This window comes from Molossus molossus, unplaced genomic scaffold (assembly GCF_014108415.1).
Source record: "Molossus molossus isolate mMolMol1 unplaced genomic scaffold, mMolMol1.p scaffold_m16_p_15, whole genome shotgun sequence".
Lineage (NCBI taxonomy): Eukaryota > Metazoa > Chordata > Mammalia > Chiroptera > Molossidae > Molossus > Molossus molossus.
The window spans coordinates 17,586,495-17,611,519 of record NW_023425350.1 but is presented as its reverse complement, the minus strand read 5'-3'; the positions used below and the strand labels follow the sequence as shown (position 1 = coordinate 17,611,519).

The window sequence follows — 25,025 nt, the reverse complement described above, 5'->3', positions numbered from 1 at the left end:
GAACTGGAATAAACTTTTAATCATTCAGAGAGAAGAGCTTTAAGGACAGGGCGGGATCTGTCGTGTTCTCACACGGTGGGCTTCTTGGGAACATGCTGCCAGAGAATGACTGTCCATCTTTAAGAACAGAACCGTTTCATAGTTTATACAGCACAGGTCACACATCATTTTAGAAACAAACAAACAAAAGCATCGTTCGCCTAATTTTTTAAAAAAGAGGGGAGGAAGAGGGAGAGAGGAACTGAGTACTTTAATGCTATCTGTTTCTATTCAGGCTTGGTACAACACAAAGATGTAAACATTTAAAATAAATAATAAAATAAATGTCCATTTTGCCTCCCCCTCCCCTTCCCATACCCTCCTCAAAATTTGACCCAGCCCCTCCTGAACCTGTCAGTGCTGGAAAATTTAAACCCTTTTGTTGATGTTCAGCCAAAACACGAGAAGCCTGAGACGATGTCAGATTAGTGGTGGGATGACTGGGTTTCCTTTATAAAAGCTGCAGGAGGTCATGGGTACCCCTGGAAACGCGCGCACACACATACACACACACATACACACACACGCACACATACACCCCAACCTGTAAATAAATAGTGAGATGCTGGCTTTTAAGATGAATGCCAGAAAGACTCAACAAGCAGAAAGTAGCAAGATCCCCTTTACTTACATTTTTTAAAGCAAGTTATACATATCCTATTGGTCCACAAATTCTGTAAGGTTACCCCTCCAGCCCTGAGGAGTGCCAAGGAGCACATCACCGGGTAGAGAGAAGAGAAACTTAGAGGTGGGAAGATATTATCGTAGGGGGCGAGTCTTTGGGAATAAACCTCAGACTGAAGACACTCTTGCCTTGGATTTTTAAAAAGACCTCTCACCTCCAAGTTTTTGTTTATCCGCTTCTCGGGGGCCTCAAATCAGGCATGCCCTCATTCCTTAGTCTCACCCTGAAGAGGGCATATATAAAAGTGCCTAACACAGTGCCTGGCACATAGTAGGTGCTTACTCTTTTCCTTCTTAAAGGGGCCACACAGATATCTGACCAGGAAGGAAATCAACCTGCAAGCTGAACAGCGAGATCGCGAGGAGCGCCGCTGGCCCAGCAAGGACGGGGTAGGGAAGTCCCGGTGTGGAGTGGAGCCCACCTTACCCTTGGAGCCGCGTGGGAGCAGAGACAGCTCCTTTCCCCGCAGCTGAGCCAGGGAAGCAGCAGCCTCTGATGGCCCTTGGCTGTGAGACGCCACGTGACTGGCCACAGTGGACACACCTGGCCTTTCGCACAGGCAGAACAAGGCTTGCTTTCTGAACACCTCCCCAGTGACTTCTCTGCGGAGAGCTGGCTCTGGCCACTTCCTAAGCTTCACCTGGGACCTCCTCTCCTTCCTGTGTCAGCAGCTGTCCCCATCCACCCAGCCAGGAAGAGGGCTGTTCCCAGAGGGCCAGCCAGGTGGCCAAGGAGACTGTTTCACACTAGCTTGTCAGGGAGTGCTTGCCCTGCGCTGTCCCTGAACTGCCTGCAGCCCAGCTGGCGTCCACGCCAGCGCCTCGCGGCCGGGACGCAGGGGAAGCACAGGCTCCCAGCCCAGTGCGAAGCCCCATTGCAGCTGTTCCCTCAGCCGGAGCCGGAGGAGGAAGCAGGCCAGTGTCTGGTGATTCTGGAGCAAACTTGGAGAACAAGCCAGAGGGAGTAACTGAGGCTGTGCTACCGCCTTAGGAGTAACAGTCGGCCTTCCTCAAACCTCCCAACTACTCCTAGAACAAAGCCAGAGGGTCCTGAATGCAGCTTGGGGGCCTCTCACGTCCTGGGAGGTGGCTGGGCTTTGCCTTCTGCTGGCCCCAAAGCCAACATAGCTTGAAATCTGAACTGAAGCCAAACTTCATCTCAGGAATGTCCAGCTTGGCCCCAAGTCACAAAGGGTGACCTGCCTTGGGGTCAGTGCTGTGCAAACTAGGGCATAAAGGGACTTTTAGAAATGAAACACCAGAAAGCAGCTTCACGTAAGAGAGCAAGAGAAGCAACACATTCCCACTCGGCCACAACCACCACTTGAGAGGACGAAGCCCTTCAGAGCGGGGAGCACCCGCTCTCTTGCCCGTCCCCGGCTACTCGGGGCCGACCTCTGCCTGGACTGCTCCGAAGTCGGAAACCCAGCTGCCCCTTCTTACCAGGCACACCTCTCCCAGAACCTCTGGAAAACCGGAGGGCAGCCTCCCAGCCAAGGAATGTTGAAACAAACATGTTTAAAGTACTTTTGGACAAAATTCTTCTTCTTTTATTCTCCTCTCCTTCCACACGTCACTTCCAGTCCTAGTGGGCCATGTATTTTAAGCATACGTCATCCTATGCTGTGTCTGCAGGTAACAGACATTCAACAATGACCAGCACCGAGGCCCAGGTGTGTGCAAGGAACAGGTGAGCTTTAAGCATCACCGCTCTCCTTTACCCTCTGGGTGTGACTTACACCACAGTGGTGTAGTTTTAAGTGACCACACAATAATCTCTAGGACTGATTATAACAGCAGGTCTCCCCCAGACCACTAGCCCAGCAGAGGCCAATTCTAGATCAGAGACAAGCCTTGCGGAGAAAAAGGCTCAGAGTGTTAGGGGGCAGGGGCCACGCTGAGCTACGCCGAGCTATGCTCTTTGGGGCCAGGAGGGGCCCTTCCCCACCGTCCACCTGTGGGAGGGAAACAGCTCTCCAGCAGCCCCCAGGATGGTGCACAAGCCGCAGGCCACAGCCACAGCTCTGGGCTGGCTGGTGGACCCGAAGAGCACACTGGGGCGAGGAGGTTGGGGAGTATAAAGAGAAAGCACTCGATCCATCAGATGACAATGGGCACTTCAGAGAGGTGAGCAGCTGGGACAAGGCCAGCCAGGTAGCAGGGCTGGTGTGAGGTGAATCTCACTGCACGGCCTCCCTCCTCCCTGTCTTCCCATCCACACGCAGCAAAGCTGCCTTTGAAGCTGGGGAGGGCCACCTGGCAGCGATGGGAGGGTCCGGGCCCAAGCTCATTAAATCTCTGTGGGTGGCGTCACCCTGAGAGCCAGGGCGGGGAGGGCGGAGCCAGCAGGCCTGGAGTGGTGTGTGGTTCAGAGGGAGGGACAGCTCCTGGGTTTGGAGAAGGGTCCAGGAGCAGAGTGGTGAGGCAGTAATTACAGGAGACGTCCTGCTCGACACCAGGTGAAGGGAAGCCGGCTGGGACACCGTGGCTCGTTGGCACTGTTCCTGGCCTGTTAATTAGGCGTTTGGCAAACACAACCTGTGCCCGGCTGTCTCACTCACGCCCTGTCTTCTGGCCAAGCCACTGCTCCAGGAGCCATCTCTGCAGCGGGGAGGCAGGGTCCTCGGAGCCTCCGGCGGCAGCGTCTCCTCCAGAGCTCGAGCTCCCCCGGTGCTTCTGGAGCCAGCAGTGGACCAGGGAGTGTCAGGGGAGGGAGGTTCTGTATTGCACATCGACTGTCCCCTCTGGACAAGTCAGCCCCCGCAGAAGGGCCACCTGCTGCCCATGTCCAGACATGAAGAGTTTTAATAGTCAGACCACCCCGATGAAATGTCATGGCAAATTTGATAAAAACCAAGAGGAAGTGAAATTGACACTGGGGATGGACAGGTCGAATAGAGGGACGATGAAACCAAACGGCACCGAGCATGCGTGGTGGGGCAGGGCGGGACACTATCACTCCAGAGACATTTCATAACAAAGGGACAGACATGGTCCACACCAGCTTCGGGCTCTTGAGAAGCCAGAGGCCTGCCCAGGGCTGCCCAGGTCCGTGAAACGAAGTTCTCCAAGGCCATTCAAGAAACAGGATTTGCTTTGCAAGACGGACGAGGAAGGAGGTTTCACGATTTCTAAGAGCTCATCCCAGTCCTCCAGGGCCTCTGCTAAACGCCACCCGGGTCCCCCCAGGGCCAGGAGGCCCTGGCAGAATCCCCTGGGTCCTCGCACCCTGGAGCGCGGGAAGGTGCTGGTCCCTGGGAAGGAGGCAGTGATGAGGAACCCCGGCAGCCGGGTTACAGAGCCAGCAGGGTGGGGGAGTTCAAGGAGTCTGATGACTGGTCCCCACTGCTACTGCTCCTGCGGTGAGCCTTGGAGCAGGACTCGGAGGGCGACGCGGGCGACTCCTGCTCCAGGACGCTGGGATAGGTGAAGACGAGGTTCGAGGTGCCCGGAGTGATGGCAGGCGTGGAGGTCACCACAATGGGGGTGTGCAGGGGCTCCTCCCCATAGAAGCCCCCAGCAATGCTGATGGGCTTGATGACAGAGCGCTGGGCCTTGTCCAGACCCGCCGCCGAGGACGAAGGGCTGTCCTCCTCCAGGGGCTCCTGTTTCACCACCACGGCGCCCACCCCGCCGCCCCCGCTGCGCAGGGGCTGCAGGCCCGAGGCCGGGGGCGACCGGCGCTCCTCGGGGCTGATCTTGCACACGGGCCCATGGGCCACCAACATGAACTCCAGCTTCTCCTTCTCCTTCTGCAGCTCAGCGATCTCCTTCTGCAGGCCCGACTTCTCCTCCTCCAGTTCCTCTGTCTCCTACAGGACAAAGAGAGGCACGTAAGGGACAGCGGCCTGCCAGGGACCTGCTGGGGGGGGGGGGGGGTTAAATCCAGGCAAGAAAGGGAAACCCAGCCCTGTCCTCAGAGGACTGACTGGTAAGCAGCCAGCTCACACCTGGCCACAGACCCGCCGGGGTGAGTCACCAGGAGGCTCCAGGTCCCCTTCACTTCCACAGCTCAGACTGAGAAAGCAGGCAAGGTGGGAGGGAGGCGTAACAACTGCACAGCCACGACCCAGTGCTTCCTTTGTGCCAGGCGCTGGCTGGGCACTTCACAGACTTAGCTCATGAAACCCCTAGTGTTTTGAAGCAGGTGTTATCATCAACCCATTCTGCAGGTAAGGAAACAGTTCAGAGAGGAGAGCTGTAGAATGTGCCCAGAGCCACAGAGCCAACGGGGAAGGGGCCCAGATCTGACCCCAGTGCATCTGACTCCGGAGTCCACAGCCCTCACTCCACTGCAAACTGTGTGACAGTGGAGACTGTCTGGACCCACGAGCCCAGGACACTGCCTGGCTTGTGGTAAGTAGTCAATGGATCCTGGTCAGACCATCACAGCCCCTCTTCCCTTTCTCGCTCTGACTGCAGAAGAACGTGTTTCAGGCTCAGAGAACCCGCAGGGTGTCCCGGTGCTCAGCGGAGGAGGGACGTGGCAGCCTGGGCAGGTGAGGATGGCAGGGTCCCGCGGCAGGGACCTCGTTCCCCCTTTTACACAAAGCCAGAGAAGCAGCACGTGCTGCCGGGCAGGGGGTGGTGTACCCACGGAGGACAAGAGGTGTGTGTCACCAGCTTCCTCCCCACATTTCCCCTAACGCAGGTTCCCGTTCAAGAATGAGATGATGTGGGGCCAGAGTTTCACCAAAGGAGTACAGCACATTCCGGAGTGAAAAAAAGTTTCCATCTGTCTCAAGGGTCTGACGAACGTCATGCGCTCTGAGAGGTTTCCTGTAGAGGATGTGGCTCGCGGGCTGGGTGGGGGCTGGCGGGGGAGGCGGGGGAGTGGGGTGTGAGGCTGCGGGGCGGGTAAGGAGTGCCCAGGGCAGGCCAAGAGGGCCTGGTTCCTTGAAAGGCTGGCAGTGAAGAGGGCTCTCCTGGGGGGTTCCCCGCGGAGTGCAGACCGCTAACAGATCCGCCCCACCAGGTGACAGAGAACTCCCACTCGCCCTCCCGACTGTCACCAACTCCTCCATGGGAACCAGCACAGGCATCAGAGATCCCACGGTGTGCATGCCCAAGAGTGAGGGTGCCAGGGTGGACAACAGGAGCTGAAGCAGGTGAATGGTACATGGGAGGATTAAATAAAGTGATGGGGTGTGCAAGGTAGTTTGTGATTTCCAAAGGCTCATACTGGCTGGTCACTGTGAGGACTACCAGCAGTCTCCCTCATCGCCTCACTCTGCAAACATTGCACCCCGGAGTCAGTCCTAGCTCTGGGTTTCCTCTCCACGGCCGACAGCCCCTCCTGTAGAGTTCGGGCAGAGCCATGAACCCCCAAGTGTGGGCAATCAGGCAACAGGAGAGAGTGACTCACGAGGGCAGAATGAGGTACCCAAGGCCACGCTTCAGGCTCCCAGCAGAGACAGAGAACCCTCCTGCCCATGAAGGTTTTGAGAAAGACCCAAGATAGGACAACTCAGCCGACATGTGACCCATCTCCATGAGACCCAGGGGGCATGAAGACCCCTGCAGAGGTGGGGGAGCCCAGACAGCAGGTGCCCCTGCCCAAACCAGGTCACTTCCACTAGGCTGGGCCACCCCTGCTGGCGGCAGGCATGGGGGTGGCTGGAAACTTGGGAAGCAGCCCTGGAGACAGCAGGTCTAGGCCTGCCTTGGCTCCCGGGGCCTGGCAACGCTGACACCGTCTGCCATCCCTCGCCCAGGAGCCCCAGCAGGTCTGAGAGCAGGGAACGCTCAGACCCCGAGTGAGAAAGGGCAAAGGGCACTAGGCCCGACGAGGGGTCCAGTTCTCCTCTCTGGGCCCAGGCTGGTCCAAAGGACAGCTCCCTCCACGCCTCTTTTCTTTAAGCAGGCCAACGTGTGTACAAAGGAAGGGCTGTGTTTCCACGGCCTCATCTGCAGGCCACCAGTGGGCGAGGAGAGGTGGGCGGGCCAGGGGCCCTGGGAGCCTGGCCTCAGCCACCAGAAGCGCCACCCCCCGCAGAGCTCCTCACCGCCTGCAGCTTCTCTGTCAGCTCGCGACGTCGGTTCCGACACTTGGCAGCGGCCAGCTTGTTCCTTTCCCTCCGGATTCGACGCTTCTCCTCCTCTTCGGGGGACAGCTAGAGGCCAAGGTAGAGAGAGGGTCATGATCAGGTTCAGTCAATGGTTCGCCAGCCTTTCGTTGTTTTAACTGCATTTTAAGGAGGGTAGGAAGCCCTTGTGGGGCTGGGGAGGGAGAAGGCAAGAGGAGGGCGGCGGGGCTCAGAGGTCCCTGAACATGCAGCTCACTGCCGTCTGGCCACCTGGGAGGACACAGAGCTGAACCGCCCCTCCCCCAGAGGTGATGTCCCATGTTTGAAGGGAGAACAGGGCGATGGGTCAGGGATGCACGGCCCAGGCATGATGGCAGCAGCATTTGTAATGTCAGCTCTAATTCGGTGCCAAGGCCAGAGCTGGGACTGCTTCCCTCCAAGAGTCCCCTGGGCCAGCCAGGCCTGGCCCCACCCACTAAGCCGCTTCTTCCAAATCTGAGCCGATGATGCCTCCCATCGCTCTGCCTGCTCCGCAAGCCTCATTATCCCATTTGAGTAAGAGCCACCTGGGGTAGGGGGTGGGGTATTCTGTTGCGGGGGGGGGGGGGGTCAAGGATGCCACCCCGCTCCTGACTGCCTCTGCCAGCCCTGCAGTGCCAGCTGCTCACAGTTCTTCCCCGAGGACCCAGCAGTACCTGGCACAGAGCTAGGCTGGACAGCACGGGCAAGAGGAGGAACAGCCCTCCGTGCACGGTGACTCCTGCTGCCACCACATCACTCACTCAACACGGGCACCGATGTGCCGGGCACGCGAGAGGGGCTCGGGATTTATCAGAGCCAGACGGGCAAGCTTCCTGCAGAGCTCACCGTCGACCAGTGGTTCTCCACCTTCCTAGTGCCGCGGCCCTTTGATACAGTTCCTCATGTTGTGCTGACCGACCCGTAAAATTATTTTCCTGGCTACTTTGTAACTGTGATTTTGATACTGTTATGTCTTAGGCGACCCCTGTGAAAGGGTCGTTCGACCCCAGGTTGAGAACCACTGGCAGCTGCTGACAACGAGGCTGGTTAGGGGTCTGTGACTCCTGCCACAGGGCAAGAACTCTGCCCCACTGAGCAGTGCCGACACAGCCCTTCCAGGGCTATGACCCGATGCCCCTTGCAGGCAGAGGTGACGCAAGGAGATGGCCGTGGGCCAAGGCAGAGGGAAACTCAAAAGACCACGTCGCTCAGTTTTCAGACACTGATGGCACACCTTATGCACCGAGCACAGTGGTGGGGCTGGGAAGATTCTGAGGGGATATGACTCTAGAGACATCTGGGTAAGAAAGCCAAAGCCACTTCTGGAGGGGACGAGAGAAGCTGCCCCCCTGAGGATGCTCCAGGCCACCCTGTGAGGGAGGGAACCAGTCCCCGGGATACCCCTGCATGTCAGCTGCTGTGATGTCTGGAAGAGCAAAACAAGGCACAGCACCAAAGAGGACAAACCCATCCTTGTCTATGCTGCGGTGACCCTGTGGCCCCACAGTGCCAGAGCCCTGTATCCAAATTCTCCACACAGGCACGAAAGTGCTCCCGCCGACTGCTGGGCGGGAAGTTTCTGAGGCCGCTGGAGCACAGACTGGCTCATCACACCTTCTCAGCTTTCACATCCTCCCCCAGCAGTCAAGGTCCAGGCCCAGAGGGAGGCAGGGAGCCCGGCAGGCTGGGGAGACCTCCAGGGCCTCCTGGTAGTCGGGTCCCTGCCTCCCAGGGCTCAGCTGGGCTGTGTGCCCACCCATCTGTCTGCCCGGGACCACCTCACTCCCAGGACGTCCTGACCAGCTCCTTCACCTCCTCCGCCGCCCACCTCCTGGCATGGAGACCCAGGTCCAGCTTCTTTCTCACCAGCTCCTCCCTCACTGTCCCCCCCCCCCCCCCAGGGGCCTCCAGGAGGGATGCAGAGCGGTGGGCAGGTAACATCCCTGGGAGTTCCCAGGCCTCTCCCCAAGCCCTGCTCCCACGTCCAGTCCTGGCCCCACCTCCCTCAAGCCCTGGCCTCGATCCCATCCTCTGAAATCCTGTTTCCCCCCGAGAGCCGAAGACTCCACATTCTCTCTTCTGAGAGGTGTCAGGCCGACGGGAAGCAAAACACGCAAACAGCATTTCTGTGGGGCCTGGGACAAACCACCGAGCCTTCTGGGCCTCAGGTTTCCCACTTATAAGATGGGGCTACCAGACCTGCCCTGCCTTCCACAGTGAGGGGAGAGGCCGCAAGCCCTCTCTAAACTGAAAAGTGCTGGGGAGCAGACGCAATTCAGGGGTCTCCTCTCCGGTGTTTCTTCTGAGTCCTGAAAGAGTTCAAGTGGCCCGGAGACCCCGAGCCCACAGACGTGGACACCTGCTCTGTGCGAGGGTCAGCTGTCTGCTTGCTGCTCCTAAACCTGTTGCAGCCTGAGCCCAACAGTTACCAGGAGAGCCTGACGGCCCTGCTGCAGTTCTGGGTTCAGGGTTACCCTTGAGGCCCAGGTAGCCCTGCCCCCCACGGATGGAAGGCTGGTCAGGGTCCACTTTTAGGCGGCCCGATTGGCCTGGAAGTCTCTCCCCTATCTGGTGAGATCTGGGGCGGGCAACCTGCGGGAGCTGTGGGCATAGGAAGTACTCGGGGTGGTGACATCAATACGGTTACAGCTTGAGTGTGTCAGCACTACTGTGTAGCCACCCACAGGCCACACACACCCTCCCCTCCCTGCCTCCTCAGCCACTGCCATTGACTGGGAGGGAGCCTGGGGCGGGCTTGAGGGCAGAGGCACCAGGCCCCTCCCCCCTGGGGGTAGGTCAGGAAGGCAGAAGTCAGCTTCAGGGAAGAGACCCTCGGGCTAGGAACCAAAGAGCCAAGGCTGGAGGATGCTACCGCCCAGGCTTCCTCCAAGCTGCCGGATGACTGTCTGAACTCCTCACTGACAATGACACGAAATGAAGTGCTCCTGGCTTTCTCCCTCCCTCTCAAAAAAGGAAGGAAATTTTCCAGACAGACTGTCTTCGGGCCTGCCTAGACTGTGTAGTGGGAAAACCACAGGGCTGGAGGTCAGAGGAGGTGGATTCCAGTCCTGGCTCTGCTTCTAACTCACTGTGCGACCCTGGCCAGGGCTCTTCTTTCTGGACCTAAATTTCCTAATCTGTAAAATGGGCGCAGAGGAAAAATTTAAAAAGCGAGTCTCCAAAATCCCTTCCAGGTATAAACTTCTGAATTTCATGGGAGCTAAGCCCCGTGAAGAACAAAGTGTTCAGCACATCGGCTCTGCTGTGCTCCTAGCCCTGAGGGACCCTCTCGCAAGCCTGGCTGTCCCTTGGGAGTCACTTACATCCAGGGACAATCCAACTCGGCAGGACCATGCGGCCTGGCAGCCGAGGCCCCCTGGAGGAAGCGTACTACAAAGGACATTTAGTCTGGAAAGCAGCAGCGAGGGGAACTGGCCGCTTGTCCCAGCACAGGAGCCCGACAGCAGCTGTGAGCTGGGTCTACACACGCCTCCCCGTGTCACCCTGCATGGGTCCTGCTGCTAACACAACCAACCAGCCTGCAGCAGACAAGGCCCCACTCTGTCCTCAGAGGAACAGGCCCCTGCAAAAGCTTCCAGTTCTTTGGAGAGGGATCCTTGTCATTCTAAATGCCCTGGGGACTGTTGGCACTGGAGCCACAACTGTCCACTGAGGGCCATGTTTAAAGGTCCTGGTACCGGAACACGGTGGAGCTGAGGGTCCCAGCGCAGAGGGCTTCCGACGCTGTAACTGGAGTTCTCCAGGTTAGCACTTTATTAAGTGTTACTGCTCCAGTCTCTCCCCTTCGGGGGACTCCTGGTGGCATGGTGCTGCCGAAGAGCTCTGCACAGGGAGCCCCGGGCACTGGGTTCTAGTCCAGACTTGCCACTCATGGCTGAGAGGCCTCAGGCAGGTATGTCTGTGTGAAGGGGACAGACGGGGCACCCCGACAGCTCATACCCTCCTTTCTGGAATGATGCACGATCCTGATGTCTCTCTGGTTCAGGGGCCTGCTGCTGCCCTGGCTCCCTGTGGATGCAGACAGCGGCCTTTTGAGTGCTGGGAGGATGCACCTAGAGAGCAGGGCCCCACCATTTCCTGGTGTCCCTCCCAGCCAGGCCGATTCCTCAGAGCTGGAGGAAAACAAGGCTGATGTCTGACCTCCCACCTTACCCCCGGTCAGCGGAGGCAGGCTCCAAGGACCCTCGTCACTGGACTCTGGAGCATGCGCTCCAGGCATTAAAATGCTCCTGCTCCGAGTTAAAGGCCTAGACACGGAGGTGGAATGTCAAGTACTGTGGGCGGGACCGGCCAAGAGTGTGACCCTTTAGGTCTGCTGGGTGGCTTGTCTGCACAGATACTGGAAGACAGTTAAGGGCTAGTCCCAGAAAGCTCCTGGCCAAGGTTCACTGGCTGCTTGTCCTGTGGCCACCGTGCCAAGGATCAGAGGACGCTGCTATGGGCAGGTCCTAACAGTCCTTCCCATTTGCTGACACCTCACCACTTACAATGTGCTTTCCCACGCCCGATGGCATTCGAGTGGCGACAAGTTGTGGCTGGCAGGTACCATAATCCCCATTCTGCAGCTGAAGAAACTGAGACTCAGAGATTCTAAGGGACATGGGTGAGATGACAGAGCCAGACCTGACCCTTAGTCCCCAGCTCTGCCTCTATGATGAAAGTCATGTGCTCCTGGCCCCTAGTTCCCTCTTCTTCCCAGTGATCCCAGAACATCGACCCTGCTCCCCATCACTGCAGAAAACAGACACTGTCACAAGGCCCGGAAGGCCACCGACGCGGCCTTTCATGCTGATCTGAGCTGTACCTGCTCATCTCTCCTCCTGCGACCCACGGTGGTGCCGATGGTCTTGATCACGCCAGGTCTCGGGAGGGCCATGTGCCCAGGGACAGAGGCCAGGCCCGGCAGGGGGCTGTAGGGGTGTGAGCGGGGGTACGGGTTGGACATGGAGGTGATCACAGTGGGCTGCACCATCCACTGCAGGTCCTGGCTGGTCGTGATGGCGTTGATGGTGGGGATGAAGGCACTGCCTGAGCCAGGCATATCTAACCGGAATTTCTGAAACGAGGAGAAAAATAGGGTTGAGTCCAGAAATACTGAGCAGAACAGGACACGCAGAGACAGGAGGCAAAAACCAGCAGAGAGCAGAGTTAGTGCTTGGGGGACCAGTCAGGACACTGGTGGGCTTCCCTGGACAAGTCCTGCACATCCAAGAATCAGGGAAATCTTAACTGTTCCTGGGGCCCTATGTCAGATCGGCTCCCTGAATGAAGTCCTGGGAACTCCATCTCTAGGTGGCTCAGTGAGAATGTGTCATATCCCAAATGACATCTAGGACAGATGTGGTCCCGTTGCTCACACTCAGCAGGCCCTCTCTGCATCCCTTGGGCTATGTCCACATCTGCAGCAGGGCAGGCCTCTCACCCGAGCCTCTGTGTCACCTGCCAATCATTCCCCAGGGTACTGACTCAGGACCCCTCGAGGAAATGTGCACACCACCAGCTCTGGAGCAACAAAGATCACCAGGAAGCTCGTGTGCCTGCTTTTGTTACTTTCCAAATAGGACCAGAAAGGGGTGTGACCCCATCAGGGTGAGCTCAGCTCCATGAGAACATGTCCTGTCCGTGAGACTGAAAAGTAGTAGCATTTGCTGCCAGACTTCCCCTTGCTGTCCTTGACCTCCTCCTTGTCCTTTACCCCATCTTGCTGGGGACAGACATGCTGCGTCTCCACCCACCCACCTACCTACCTACCTGTGTTCACAGATGCGCCTGTGGGAAACTCGGGAGCTGCTAGCTCATAGTTCTCTCTCTATATATATTTATGCCCAGACCATGCTGCAGGAAGCATTCTATTTAAAATATAAGATGATGACAGAGTACGAAAGCTAAACTGGTCCATGCCCCTCAGCGGGTGGGTTGGACCTTTCTTCGGGGCAGCTATTAGAAAGTGAGGGATGGAGGGAGAGAGGAAGCCCCCACCCCAGCTTTGAGGGAAAAGCTCCCCTAATGGAACCCTCATCCTCAGAAGATTCCTGTTTCCATAAAAAGGTTCTGCAAATCCTTTCTTCCCTAACGTGGTGGGCAGTGATGACATAATAACTAACACATACTGAGCATTTAGTAAATGACAGGCATCATGGTGGTGTTTTACCAAGATTACTCATTCATTCTCCCTCTCAGGCAAGAACTACCATTATCACCATTTTAGAGGCAGACACTGAGGCGTAAAAGAGATTAACTTATCCCGGCTACACCGCTTACAAACAGTGGGGTCAGGATTCAAAACCAGGTCAGCCTGACAAGGAGGCCAAAGCTCTCACACAGGGTGCTGCACACGCTTCTGCAGCACTATGTCTTTTTTCCTCAAAATCCAGCCCCAAGTGCTGGTATCTCCCCCCACCCCCCACCCCGCTGTCCTAGGATGGAGCATCCAGTCATCCTTGCCAAGGGTCCCCACAGACCTTCCCTCCTACCCAGGAGGCCCACAGGTCTGCCCGACCCACATGAAATCCCGCTTTCATTAGCCTGGGTGCTAAGACCCTGCACGTTCTGGCCCAACCATACAAACTGGGGTCAGAGTGTCAGCAGCAATGGCAGCTGCACCACCCCTCTCTGACCCTGGTGATGACGTCTAGGGCTGGAGGGAAGGGAGCTGAGAACCCCTTCCAGATGCCTGACCCGAGTCTAGGGGGCGGAATGGCTGCCTCACCGCCCAGATGGCCTCGGGACCCCAGGCCAGAAGCATTCAACGAAGAGAATGGTCTAGCACCATGGACTCTGAGATTCCACGAGGAGTGCTACCCGCCTAATGCCTTCTGCGTCTGTGGCGCTGCCAGTGCAATGGATTCTGGGTCCCGTGAGGAGAGCTGCACGGTGCAAGGGATTTTGTGTCGCCTCAGAAGGCACAGAGCACTGGGCTTTTTTATCAGGAGCTGACTGCACAGAAGAAGGTGTATATGGGTGGATGGGTGTGTGTGTGTGTGTGTGTGAGAGAGAGAGAGAGAGAGAGAGAAGGAGGGAAGGAGAGAAGGAGGGAAGGGTGCAGTGAACAAGGAAGGCTTCCACTGGGAAATGATCTTCAAAAAGAAAACATACAACCAGGCAGGCTAGGCTTTGGCGAGGCAGAGTCCTGAGAGCCTGTGCAGAAGTACTAAGGCCCAGACAGCGGTTTCTCTGGGGCTAGGGGAGAGGGGGGGCTGGCAGGGAGTCAGCACTGCACTTGGAGTCAGGAGGCCTGGATTTGAGGCCTTGGCAAAGCACTGTGGACTCGGTTTCCCTGCCTGTGAATGGGAATACTAACACCAAACTCACTACACTGTTCTGAGTTAAATTAGTAGCTACTTATAATCACAGGCTATTAAAAACACACCAGTGGCTCTCAACCCTGGCTGCACATTAGAATAGTCTGAGGAGCTTTTTCAAAACAACAAGGCTGGAGCCAGCCTCACCATTAGTTCTCAAATAACTGGCTTGGGATGGGGTTCTGATATGGTATTAAAAAAACAAAACAAAACAAAAAAAACACCCGAGGAGATGCTAACATACAGCCAGGGGAGATGCTGCTGCAAATGGGGAGGCATCATCACCCCACTGCCACCATCACATCACTGAGCATGACCACGGCCTGTGCTCTGCGCGGGGACTGGGGGAGGGGGCTCCGGGAGAACCAGCTCCCATTCCTGGAAGCTCTCTCCCAAGCCAGGCTCAGGGTCTGAAGGACACCTGAGGCATATAGCACAAGGTTTAATGTGACCCCCCCACACCTCTAAGGGGAACTGTCAGCTTTCCTTCCCAGAAAGCACCCAAGAAATTCACTCCTCGTGCCAACCAACAAAAGAGCTCCCCTTTCAGCCTAGGGGAAGCCAGCAGAAAGTCTGAAGCGAAGCTTTGGACACTAAGTCAGTGGCTGACTCTCAGCCCCTCACAGGGCCCTCCAGCCTGCTCTCCGAGCAGGCCACAGAATGTGCTCCCCGGCCCCCAGCCAGATTCCTTGCAGCAAAGGCTTGGTCTAGACAAAACAAGACAGCAATAAAAGCAAGACAGTAGGTAATGACTGCCTCTAAATGCGTGTACATCTTGTTTGAGAGGGAGGTGAAGCCATCTGCATAATACTCGGGCTCTAAATGGCGAGGAAAACAATGTCCCATCCCCAGAGGGGACTGGGGCTCTGATAAAGGAGGCTTTGTTTCCAAGGGGAGTCTTTCTGAGACACACACAAGTTTAAGTGAGACCTGGCAGATGGGTCTTGTCTCACCTCTGAAGGTATTATTCCAGGAGCAACACTGGGGTCGGGGAGAGGAGGCGGGGCGAGGAGGCGGGGCTAGGAGTTTGTGGTTGCAGAAACTGGCCTGGCCTTCCTCTGTGCCGGGGGTGGGGAACCTTTATTCTGCCAAGGGCCATTTGAATATTTATCACATCATTCCCCGGCCACACAAAATTATCAACTTAAAAATGAACCTGCTGTATTTATTTCATCAGGCTAATTTGGTGAGGCGTGTGATGTGAGCTGGTAAGGATTCTGCAGACCTGATACAGCCCATGGGTCGGACTTCCCCCACCCCTGCTCTATGCCAGCAGACCCAAGAATCGGTCAAATGCCATGCTAGGGATAAATGTGGTTCTCTAAGCACAGGTCCGCACTGAGCAGAGACTAAGATAAGGTTTCCTGGTGGCGGGTAACAGGCTGGGTCGATCCCTGCTGCAGCACCAGGCGTGTGCTGAGCATGGAGGGACAGAGGAGGTAACCCAGGACCTTACTTGGCTCCTCTGGGGTTCTCCAGCCCCCGTGAAAGCTCCACTTCCTGGGACAGGAGCAAAGATACTGGATGGCCGTGTGGCAGTCCAAACAGGCAAAGCCTCCAAATGCTGTATTTAACTGTGCCACCCTGATGATTTCTGGGTGGGCAAGAATTCCCATAAAAGGGCAAACTGGCCCCCGCTGACCTCTCAGAGGAGAGTTTGGCAAGCTTTTGCTGTAAAAGGCCAGATAGTAAATATTTTAGCTTTGTGGGCCGTACCGTCGCTGTCGCAACTACTCAAGCCTGCCATCGTAGCGTGAAAGCGGCCACAGACAATGTGTAAACAAGCAGGAGGGCCTGGGCTGCATTAACCTTATTTATAAAAATACTCGGGCCATAGTTTGGTGCCTCCTATTCTGGAGGGTCATTTTCATCTCCTATGCTCAGGGTTGGAGAAAAGAACAAAGAGAGGAAACAAGAAAGCAAAAGGTCAGACCTGATGCATTCCTCTACCCTAGGGCGTCAGGGGCAGATGGGCCTCATGCATCGGCTCCAATCTCCAGACCCTGAAGCTGATATCTGAACCCTTACAGTAAGGCCTTATTGTGGGTCTTTGAGATCAGAACCTCCTCTACTCTGCAGCACCCTGCACTGAAGGGCGCTGGGCTGCTCACTAAGGACACACCCTCCTCCCCCTGCTTGTGAGAGACAGCTCAGAACACAGGGCCCTGAAGGCCACTCAGTTTCATGAGATCAGAGGTCTCTGCAGCCCAGCAGTTGCCGATTTGGGAAAATGATCTTTCTGAACTTTACAACAGCCTTGGATGCAGAAATGAGGGTTAAACCGCAGCCTCTACAGAAGGAGCTCAGAACTGGTTTGGACTCCCATTTCCTGCAGACATGGATGGGGCAGGGCTCGTCCCAGCGACCTCTGAGCTGGGCAGAAATGGCATTGAGATGGAAGCTGAGGCTGGTGCTCCTGGCCCGTCCCTTGGCCAGACGCTTCTCCATCAGATGGATTTGGACTGAGCCACCAAGCACTCCAGCCATGAACTCCACAGGCAGGTACGACTATGCATGTCTGGGAAGGGACTGGGTTCTTTCTCCTAAGAACCCCACTTTTTTTTTAGATTCCCAGCACAGGAAAAGGAAAATTCCAGCATCCCCAGAGTCTGGCTCAGGGAAAGAGGAGAGGGTGAGTGCAAATGTTCCCACATACACCCCTGAAGCCCCCCAGTGAGGCCCAGTTTGACTCACATGTTCTGTATTTTCAGTGAACTCGGGATGTCCTCCAAAGTGCTACCCGGGATTCGGCCGATCCTCACAGATCAGCACTGAACATCACTTTGACCTTTCGTTCCTATCTGAGCAACGCCACTGTGTCACAATGGAAATGGTTGCTAATAACTCATGGTTTCCCCACACTATACAGCATAAAAACACCATTGCGGGTGACCTGCCTCAGCTCAGCTGCTGCTTCTTCCCGGGTTCAGTTGAAAGAACCAGGCTACCCCTGGTTACCTGTCTGCCAGGATGAGAAAATCCGGGGGAAAGACAAAGCAAGGAACAGAAGCAAGCGGCTGAGTTATTCCCGCAGGTTCCCATTTCCTTCCTCCAGGGCCACTTCGGCCAGAAACCCTACTCCAAAATATAGGTCATGCTCTCCACTATTCTGTGGACCCCTTGCGACCCCACCACCCTCAGACATATCGTCTCCCTACAACCACAGCAGGGTGAGCGTGGCCAAGCCTCCGCCACGTGACAGGGTGAGACCGTGCTGGGCAAGAGAACGCGTGTATCTCCCCTGCAGATCGGTGAGGTGAAGAGGGACAGAGTTCCAAAGTGGGGTTTGAACAGATATATTTGCCTCCATTAGGCCAGCTGCCATCATTTTGAAAGGGTTTGGCCACCAAAAGATACTATATACACATGGATGGGACAGAGCCACAAAGTAGTCTTTCTTTCTTTCAACAAACAGACCAGAGAGTTAGCTTCCTGGATTCTCAAAACCAGTATTTTTACTCCTGTTTAACAGAGAGGGGGAAAGACCCTAAGGTATAGATGGCAAAAGTGCTTGCTTTGGTGTGCCCTGTCCTGGTGACTGCTCTCCCAGGTGGACTCCTGACACCCAGACCAACAGGACTTGGGGGCACGCTCTGCTTTAGGTCCAACCGGACCACCCAGACTTCTCTGTCAGACGTGGTTCCTTGTATGTCAAACCTCTTGATAATTTCCAAATCAAAACTTACCCTCAGAGGACAAAGATTTGTTAGCAGGAAGGATTTTCAGAAGAATTCGCTGAAGGCAATTCCAAAAGAGGGGTGTTGTAAAAACCTTTCAGAGTCTGACTAACAGCCCCAGCATTCAAATCAGTATTTAGTCTCCCCAAGGAGCAATTATGAAGGGACAATAGTGATTTGGATGTATAGTTCTGGTGTGTTTGTATTAAGATAGAAAAGGAAAACAGACGAGGCTCCCAACTTGACACTCACCTTGAACACTAAGGCGGGCAGAAATAAAGGAATGGAAATGCACGCAGGGGGGTGGAAAGAAAAATCCGACTGCCACTCAGACAATACATGACTGCTGTTTCACCCCACTCACTTTGATGAAAAAGTGACGGGGACTTCCACCTTTAAGAATCAGCGGAACAGACAAATTCCTGGGATAACGTTGTGTTTGATCCTAATCTACAACGTCTGTGAGATCAAGGCACACAAAGAAGGCACCAGACCCTTAATATCGACCTCCCACCTGCCCGGCAATTCTGAAGACCAGCCCCCACCAAAGCAATCCCGTCTGCTAACACAAACACATCAGGGAAACAAGCCTTGGGAATCTGAAGACATCCTGCCAGCACCCTAAATAGGGAAAGAAACAAAAGCACTCCTTTTCAACCAGGTTTTATTTAGAACAAAAGAAAAAAATATTTTAAATGCATCTCAAAGTCAAGCACTTTTTAGCTAACTGCTGTTACATGTATGCCATTTATTTGTCGTGAACTAAAAAGAAAACATCCTAAGAATTCCAAAAACTCACCAAGTTAACTCTCTGGAGCTGGAAAAATACATTCCCCAGATGGTTCTTCTAAGAATGTCCTGTAGGGGGCACTAGAGAGGTGCGATTAGGACTGACTTGGGAATCACAGTCATTTCTGGTAAAAGTTCTTTGATGTGAGGAATGTCCCAGCCTGGTACAGTTGGCAAAAGTTCACTCCGGGAAATTTTGTGAGTCTGTCTGTCTGTCTGTCTCTTGGGAAAGGGTGGTTGCTGAGGACAAGAGGTAGTCTGGTATTCCTTGATTCCAAAAAAGAACTGTCTCCCTCGATTTATTTTCACAAGTTATCTAAGGAACAGACAAATGGCAGCCCTGGAAAAGTTCTGGGTCTTGTTTTTGTTGTTGTTGTTGTTTTTTTTTTTTTTTCATTAAAAGGGGGCCCAGCTGATGAAAACAAGTTATGAAATGACCTATGTTTGTGTAACTGGCTGGATTGCGTAATGCTCGGGCCCTGAAACCGTAATAGTGGAGCAGCCAGGCAGGGCATATATCTGGGAGGTGTTTTCCTAGGAAAGTCAGGAGAGAGAGAAAACAACAACACAAAGAAAAAGCCAGGAGGGGGAGGTGTGTGCACCGATTACTGACAAAACAAAATCACCAATGACCAACCTCCGAGATTAAAACTATAACTGGAACAGGAAATATTTCTCATGCTTCAAGTTCCTGCCATATACAAGAACAGAGGTTTTAACAAAAAATTATCTCTGCCCTCACCCCCAACCCCCAGTCATTGGAACTCATGACCGTGTTAAGATCAAGCTTTAGGAAGCTTGAGAGGAGAGGAAAGTTCCGGGTTGAGTAAACAGCAACAAACATCAGGAATATTAGACCCCACAAACAAAGAGATCAGGAAAAAATAATATGCACTTGCCCAAGTGAAAACCAGTGCACGGTTCAGTGACTGGTCCACTGAGGCGCCACAGAGGAGAATGACCCACCTCTAACTGCCAGCAGCCTGCCCCGTAGGGGAGGCTGAGAGAATTAAAGCCATCATAGGTTTTATCTAGTATGGAATAAAGTTACTTTGAGATTGGGTGGGATTATAGCACAGACTTGTTAAGTAACAAAAGCTTCTCAAAGTCAGTCCTTAGGACCCCAGAACAGCTTTGCTCAACTGCAGAGAAATGATGATGGAAAAACCCTCCCCCTCTCCCCCCAGGAGTGGACAGGCTGAGAAACTTGTCTAAAGTGGCATTACCTTGCCAATCCCTCAGGTTTGAAAGGCACCTCACTCAAGCTGCTGGGCCAAGGGGCAGGCGTATGTTCAAGAACCCCATGCGCTAGTTATTACTAATTGCAAAATCCTCATGTGTTACAGCATGCTAGGAATTAGCCAACAGCTGCTTTTTGCTTCGGTAATGAGGCCCCATTACACTCTGCTGGACTGAGTTCTCTTCCTTCTTCCTAGCACTGGTTTCCTGTCTGATTTTCTTCCAAAACAGGGAATTGCCTCTGCTTACATCCTGGGCTCAAAGCCCTAGTGACACAGATTATTCAATCGGGGCACTGATGTCCGGTCTGACTTCCCATCCAGGCCCCAGGGTGTGAGCAAAGCCAGGCAGCGGCAAAATTGTCATATTTCAATGATGACTGCCACAGAAACAGCAACCAAAGAACAGACAAGAAATCAAAAGATCCCTTCCTGATTCGAGAAGGAGAGGGACATTTGGGGATTTGTTGAATTGGAGAGTGAGGGATATAATTGACTCCAACCCCTTGCCTAATGATGTTTGGATTCAATACAAACCATTGGCAGGGCTGGAACGCAAACAATACCAAACACTTTTACGATAAGATTTTAAACTCATCACCTTAGTGCTCATCATTAAGGGTGCACTGACTGCACCCTCCATGCATAGACTGGGCTCTCTACAGTAGATGCTTATGAGGACACCTGGGGAGATAAGGGAAGACACAGAAAAGCCATTTTGGGGACTCACGAAGTATGGGGAATCACTTTGGAACCGTGTTTCCATTTTATTCTCCAGCAGGGTCCACCCTCCCTGGAAGCCCACCCCAGCCCCTCCTGGCTGGCTGGCCGGCTGGCTGGCTTGTCGAGGCCAAGGCAACCACCTTACCAGAGCAACTCTTCCAGCAGCCAACTTGTCTGGAGAGTCCCCAGGTCCTAACCAGCGGGCTTCAGGTTGTGGTGACCTTTTAAGCTAGCTCCCTCATAAGTCTGGGGGCAGTGGTGGGGGGCTGCTGCAGGCACCCCACCAGCACCTTTCTGGTATTTATAGACACATATATCACAGGCACAACCCCTCTAGTGCAAACCAGTCTGGCTGCTTTAGAAGCAAGTTGTTTTTCTGCATCCAGAACCACCCAGGAGCCTAAACGAAGTCTCTTTCCCCCACTTCTCTCTGTAGGCGTCCTTGTGCCAGGTACCTCCAAACCTTCAAAGCACCCCTTCTGATGGCAGTGCGGGCTCCTGCTCTGACCCTCACAGGAAATGGATGGGCGCAGGGCACACAGGGGCCACCAGGAGCCAATCAAGGCTGACCACCTCCTTTCAGACCTTCCCACCTGATTCCCAGAGCAGCAATTCTTACCCTCACTCCGAATTACTTGAAGGAGCCTAACTATGTTTTGAGTCCCCAACGGCTTTCAGAAATTAACTAAGACTGGTGGAGAAAGAGAAGGTTTTCCCTCGAGAATAGAGGAGGGTGCAAAGACACCCCCCCCCCTTTTTTTTTTTTGGTCCAAGGAGAGGGAAAGGGGACAGAGCATTCCTGGGAGAGGAGATAACAGGCTTAGTGCTCAAGGAGCTCGTCTGGATGAGATGTAATGTGAAGGAAAGGGTTTGTTGGCTTTCAAGTCCACTCCTCGCTCCAGTGTTTAAACAGAGAAGGGGATGGGCAGGACAAGACGAAAACCCAGCACTTACAGTGGTGGCCCAGAGGAATTTTCGTGCCAAGCCAAGAAATGGAAAAGAAAGCAAAAGAGGCAGTAGCGGCGAGCGGAGGATAGGGGGTCCGCCAGCACCGCCAGGTGCACCCGGGGCCCGCACCTACCTGCTGGCCACCGCCGCCGCTGGAGTAGGACTCGGCGTGCGCAGGAGAGCCGCTGCTGCCCCGGGACGAGGTGTCAAAGTTCCCGGGATAATCCTGGTACATGATCCGCGGTGGGGGCCCGAGAGGAAACAGGGTGTTTTTCTTTCCCCGCCCTCGCCGCGGCCGCGCACCGGCTGCTGCGCGCTCGCTCCCTGCGGGCCGCGCCTGGGCTCTCTTCTCTGCTCCCGGGCTTCTCCCCTACGGCGGCGGGCACGAACCGGGAGGCGGCGACACCCGGGAACAGTGGCCCCTGAGCGCCGAGCGCTGCACTTCTTTCCTGCTCTACGAGCGCCGCGGGACCAGTTGTCCACCCAGTCCCTCCCTCTAAAAAGTCGGCGCGTCCTGGGTCCCTCCCCTGCGCGCCCTCCCGCCCCCGCGCACTGCCAGAGCCCAGCCGGGACCGCCGGCTCAATCCCAAATTAGAAATTAAGAAAGAATGGGAGCCGGGCAAGTCACACCTGCCGGGTCTGCGGACCCCCGATTTCGGGCAGGGCAAAAAAAAAAAAAAAAAGCGAAAAGAAAGGCTGCCGGCTTGGAGAAACTTCTATTTCCTCCTTTTAGAAGACAAGCTGAAAATAAACTTCCTGTGGCCGACGCACCGCCGGAGTTTCGGAGCGGCTCGGACACTTGACTAGAAGGCAGCCTGCGCCCGTCCAGCAACCCGTGGGGCTCAAGCTGAGAGGGACGCGGCCCCGCTCCCTGTGCCGCGGCTCGGGAGCCGGACCCGCACCCCGTCCCGGGCGCCCGTTCCTGCGCCGCCCGCCTCGCCCGTCCGCGTCTCCCTCGCTCGCTCGCGCGCTCTCTGTCCCCGCCGAGCGCGGCTCGCTTGCTCGCTGCCTCGCTGCTTCGCTCTGAGCCCCTGCGCTCTGCCCGAGATGAGTCACTACAGTGGCACGAGTTCAACTCCACACTCTTTATTCTCCAGCCCCTGTACCATGTGGATTCACTCACGTCAACCCCAGACTCCACCTTGCAGGGAGGAGCGCGCGGGGAGGCGGGAGAAGGAGGCCCAGGACAAGGAGGAAGAGTAGGAGGAGAGGAGGAGGAGGAAGAGGCACGGGAGGGGGCGGGCGCAGCGCTCCCCACCCTGCCAGTGCTCCGGGCCACGCTGACGCCAGCAGCACACCCCGCGCGAGGAAGGAAGGTGGTGGCGGGGGTGGAAGAGGCCGCTCGCGCGGCCTGGGGGAGCCGAGGCAGCTTCGGCCCTGACCAGCCCCCGCCCACCCCCCGGGCCCAGCGCCCTTGGTCTGTTCCATTGGCGCACTTTGCCAAAGATGGTCATTTGCGTTAGAGGACGCGAGTGCGGGTTTCCTTGCTTTCGGGTGACGTGGAGGGAGAGGGATTCCCTCGCTGGCTCCGGAGCGCGCCGCAAGCCCCCCCACCCCGCCCCGCCCTGGGAAGGGGCGCGGGGCGTGGCCCCCGAGAGCTGCCCCACGGGTCTCGGCGCCTAGAGAATAATCACAATCCTGAGAGCGAGACGGGAGGTTCAGTGCGGCGCCGCCGCCAGGCGGAGAGCCGGGCGCGCACAGCCGCTCGCAGGGAGGGCGCGGCCGCGCGTGGTCGTCGGCGCCCTCTGCGGCGCCGCCGGGTGCAGCGGGCGCCTTGGGCACGCAGGGTACCGCGCCGCCCTGCGGCCGGCCCCTGGCGAGGCGCGGCGCGGCGCCGCCGGGCGGGGCTGGCCTGCTAATTTTTCCCTCTGTGACTGGTTGTCCACTGCTTCCCTTCCGCTCCCCCCCGCCCCCAATCTCCCTCTTTCTTCTCTTCCCTCTGGCGCTCCCCCTCCCTTTTTTTTCCAGCCGTACAATTAATTTCTTAGTAGCCCTGAAGACGAAATAAACCAAATCAAGACGTTCCGGCCGCCCTCCATGCGGGGCAATTAGAAGGCATCCAGTAGGAGCAATCGGGCATTAAAAGCAAACTCCAGACTGTTGGGAATTTAAAAACAAAACAAAACAAAAAAACAGGGAAGGAGGGAAGCCCGGGAGAGGGTGTGGCCCAACAGTGTCTTTAGCTGTTTTGGAGCGAAGTTCAAGGAGCAAGTAGTACAGGACTCCTAGGTGTTCCAGCCTCACTGAACTGGGGCGGGGCGAGCTACCGGGTAAAGAGCACAGGCCTTAAAGTACCAATGCCAGGTCATGCTATTTGCGAGCTGTGAGACTTTAGGTGAGTCCCTTAATCTCTCTGGGCCTCAGTTTCTTCCTATATAAAATGAAGGGGTTGGGACAGGTAACCTTCTAAGGCCCTTGTTAGCTCCAGAACTTAAATCTTTCTGCAGAGGTGATGCGGTGGAGCACTGTACTAAGTCAAACAACTTGAATTCTGGTCCACATTCTGCCTTAGCCTCAGTTTACCCAACTCATAAGTGGCGCCATTTATACCTCCAAAGGATCCTTATGAGAACCCAACGGGAAGATGCGTGAAGACTGTGATGCGTTGTGCATTCTAACACATCACAGTTTCCTTATCTGTAAAGTGGGGGTGTTGCTAGGAAAGAAAATAGAGCCGGGAACTCAAAGCTTTCCCGGGGCTCTATATAAAGCGCTGGCGTTTCCGGGACGGCTGGCGGCATCTGGCCGCCCCAATGGCCCCAAGATACGGTAATCCCAAACAATACTCGGGGTCATTGTTTACAGTTATAAAACACATTCTGTCCTAAGCTCCATCCCCAAGGACGTGCGTGGCCAGGCGAGGGGAGGCTAGCCAGACTCCTCGAACCTCCGCCGCAGCCTGCTGGGCGGAGTACCCAACTCTGTGGCCCGGTCCAGGGGTGTGTTGCAGGCGGGTCCTCACGTTGGCCGCGGGGGGTTAAGGGTGTGTGTTTTAAATCCCTGAGTCCTGCCTGCCAGGGTGTTTACGTGCCTCTCGAAGCAGGACTTAGTAAATGCAGTCCTTTGACGCAAAACCAATCAGCCCTTTCCCCAGCGGCAGCGGCAAAACCCAGAAAACTGGGGGTGGGGACCATGTGAGAGAGAGCAGAATAAATCGAGACACATTCTCATTCGCCTTTCGGTCCTTTCCTGCGCCTCACGGGACTCGGGCTGCCTTAACAACGTCTTGAGGGAGGGGGTCCGCAAAGGGAGGCGCGACCCCGGTGTCCAGGGCTCTCCATAGAGCTGCTGCCTGTAGAAGAGGGGAGAACAAGATGCACTTTTGGTTTTCTTTTGAGCAGCAGACCCTCCCTGACCCCTCGCTCGAAAATCCGGGTGCTTCTGGGTCTCTCCCACACGGTCCTTCCAGTAACTCGGGGGAAAGGAGGGGAAAGGGGAGCGGGAGCGGCCTCCGCCGTCTTGGGCGCGCCCAAGCCTGGGCAGGCGCCGCCGGGAGCGCGCGGGCGGGAGAGCGCACCGTCGCGCCCTCGCCCGCCCCCGCCCTGCCGGGTCCCCGGC

At 55.7% G+C, this 25,025-nt stretch overlaps 1 protein-coding gene across 2 annotated transcripts; it reads right to left on the bottom strand.

Moving 5' to 3' along the window:
• On the bottom strand, nucleotides 1–21,970 carry FOSL2 (FOS like 2, AP-1 transcription factor subunit). Of its 2 annotated transcripts, none has more exons than XM_036262562.1 (4): nucleotides 21,601–21,970; nucleotides 11,596–11,847; nucleotides 6,729–6,836; nucleotides 1–4,535 (listed from the first exon to the last, which is right to left on the bottom strand). In XM_036262562.1, exons 1-4 carry the CDS (start codon nucleotides 21,700–21,702, stop codon nucleotides 4,017–4,019), a joined length of 981 nt encoding a protein of 326 aa, XP_036118455.1. In that variant the 5' UTR covers nucleotides 21,703–21,970; the 3' UTR covers nucleotides 1–4,016. The 2 variants fall into 2 exon arrangements, with proteins under 2 accessions (XP_036118455.1, XP_036118456.1); XM_036262563.1 differs by having other exon boundaries at nucleotides 19,785–21,716.
• Between the last annotated feature and the right edge of the window lie 3,055 nt (nucleotides 21,971–25,025).

Excerpts from the sequence above, each read along its gene's own strand:
- FOSL2 (XM_036262562.1), bottom strand. The coding sequence starts at position 21,702 with ATGTACCAGGATTATCCCGGGAACTTTGACACCTCGTCCCGGGGCAGC. Across the intron at positions 11,848-21,600 it reads GCGGCGGCGGTGGCCAGCAG|AAATTCCGGTTAGATATGCC; the intron begins GTAGGTGCGGGC and ends TCCTCGTTTCAG. Across the intron at positions 6,837-11,595 it reads GCAGGAGGAGAGATGAGCAG|CTGTCCCCCGAAGAGGAGGA; the intron begins GTACAGCTCAGA and ends CTTGGCCTCTAG.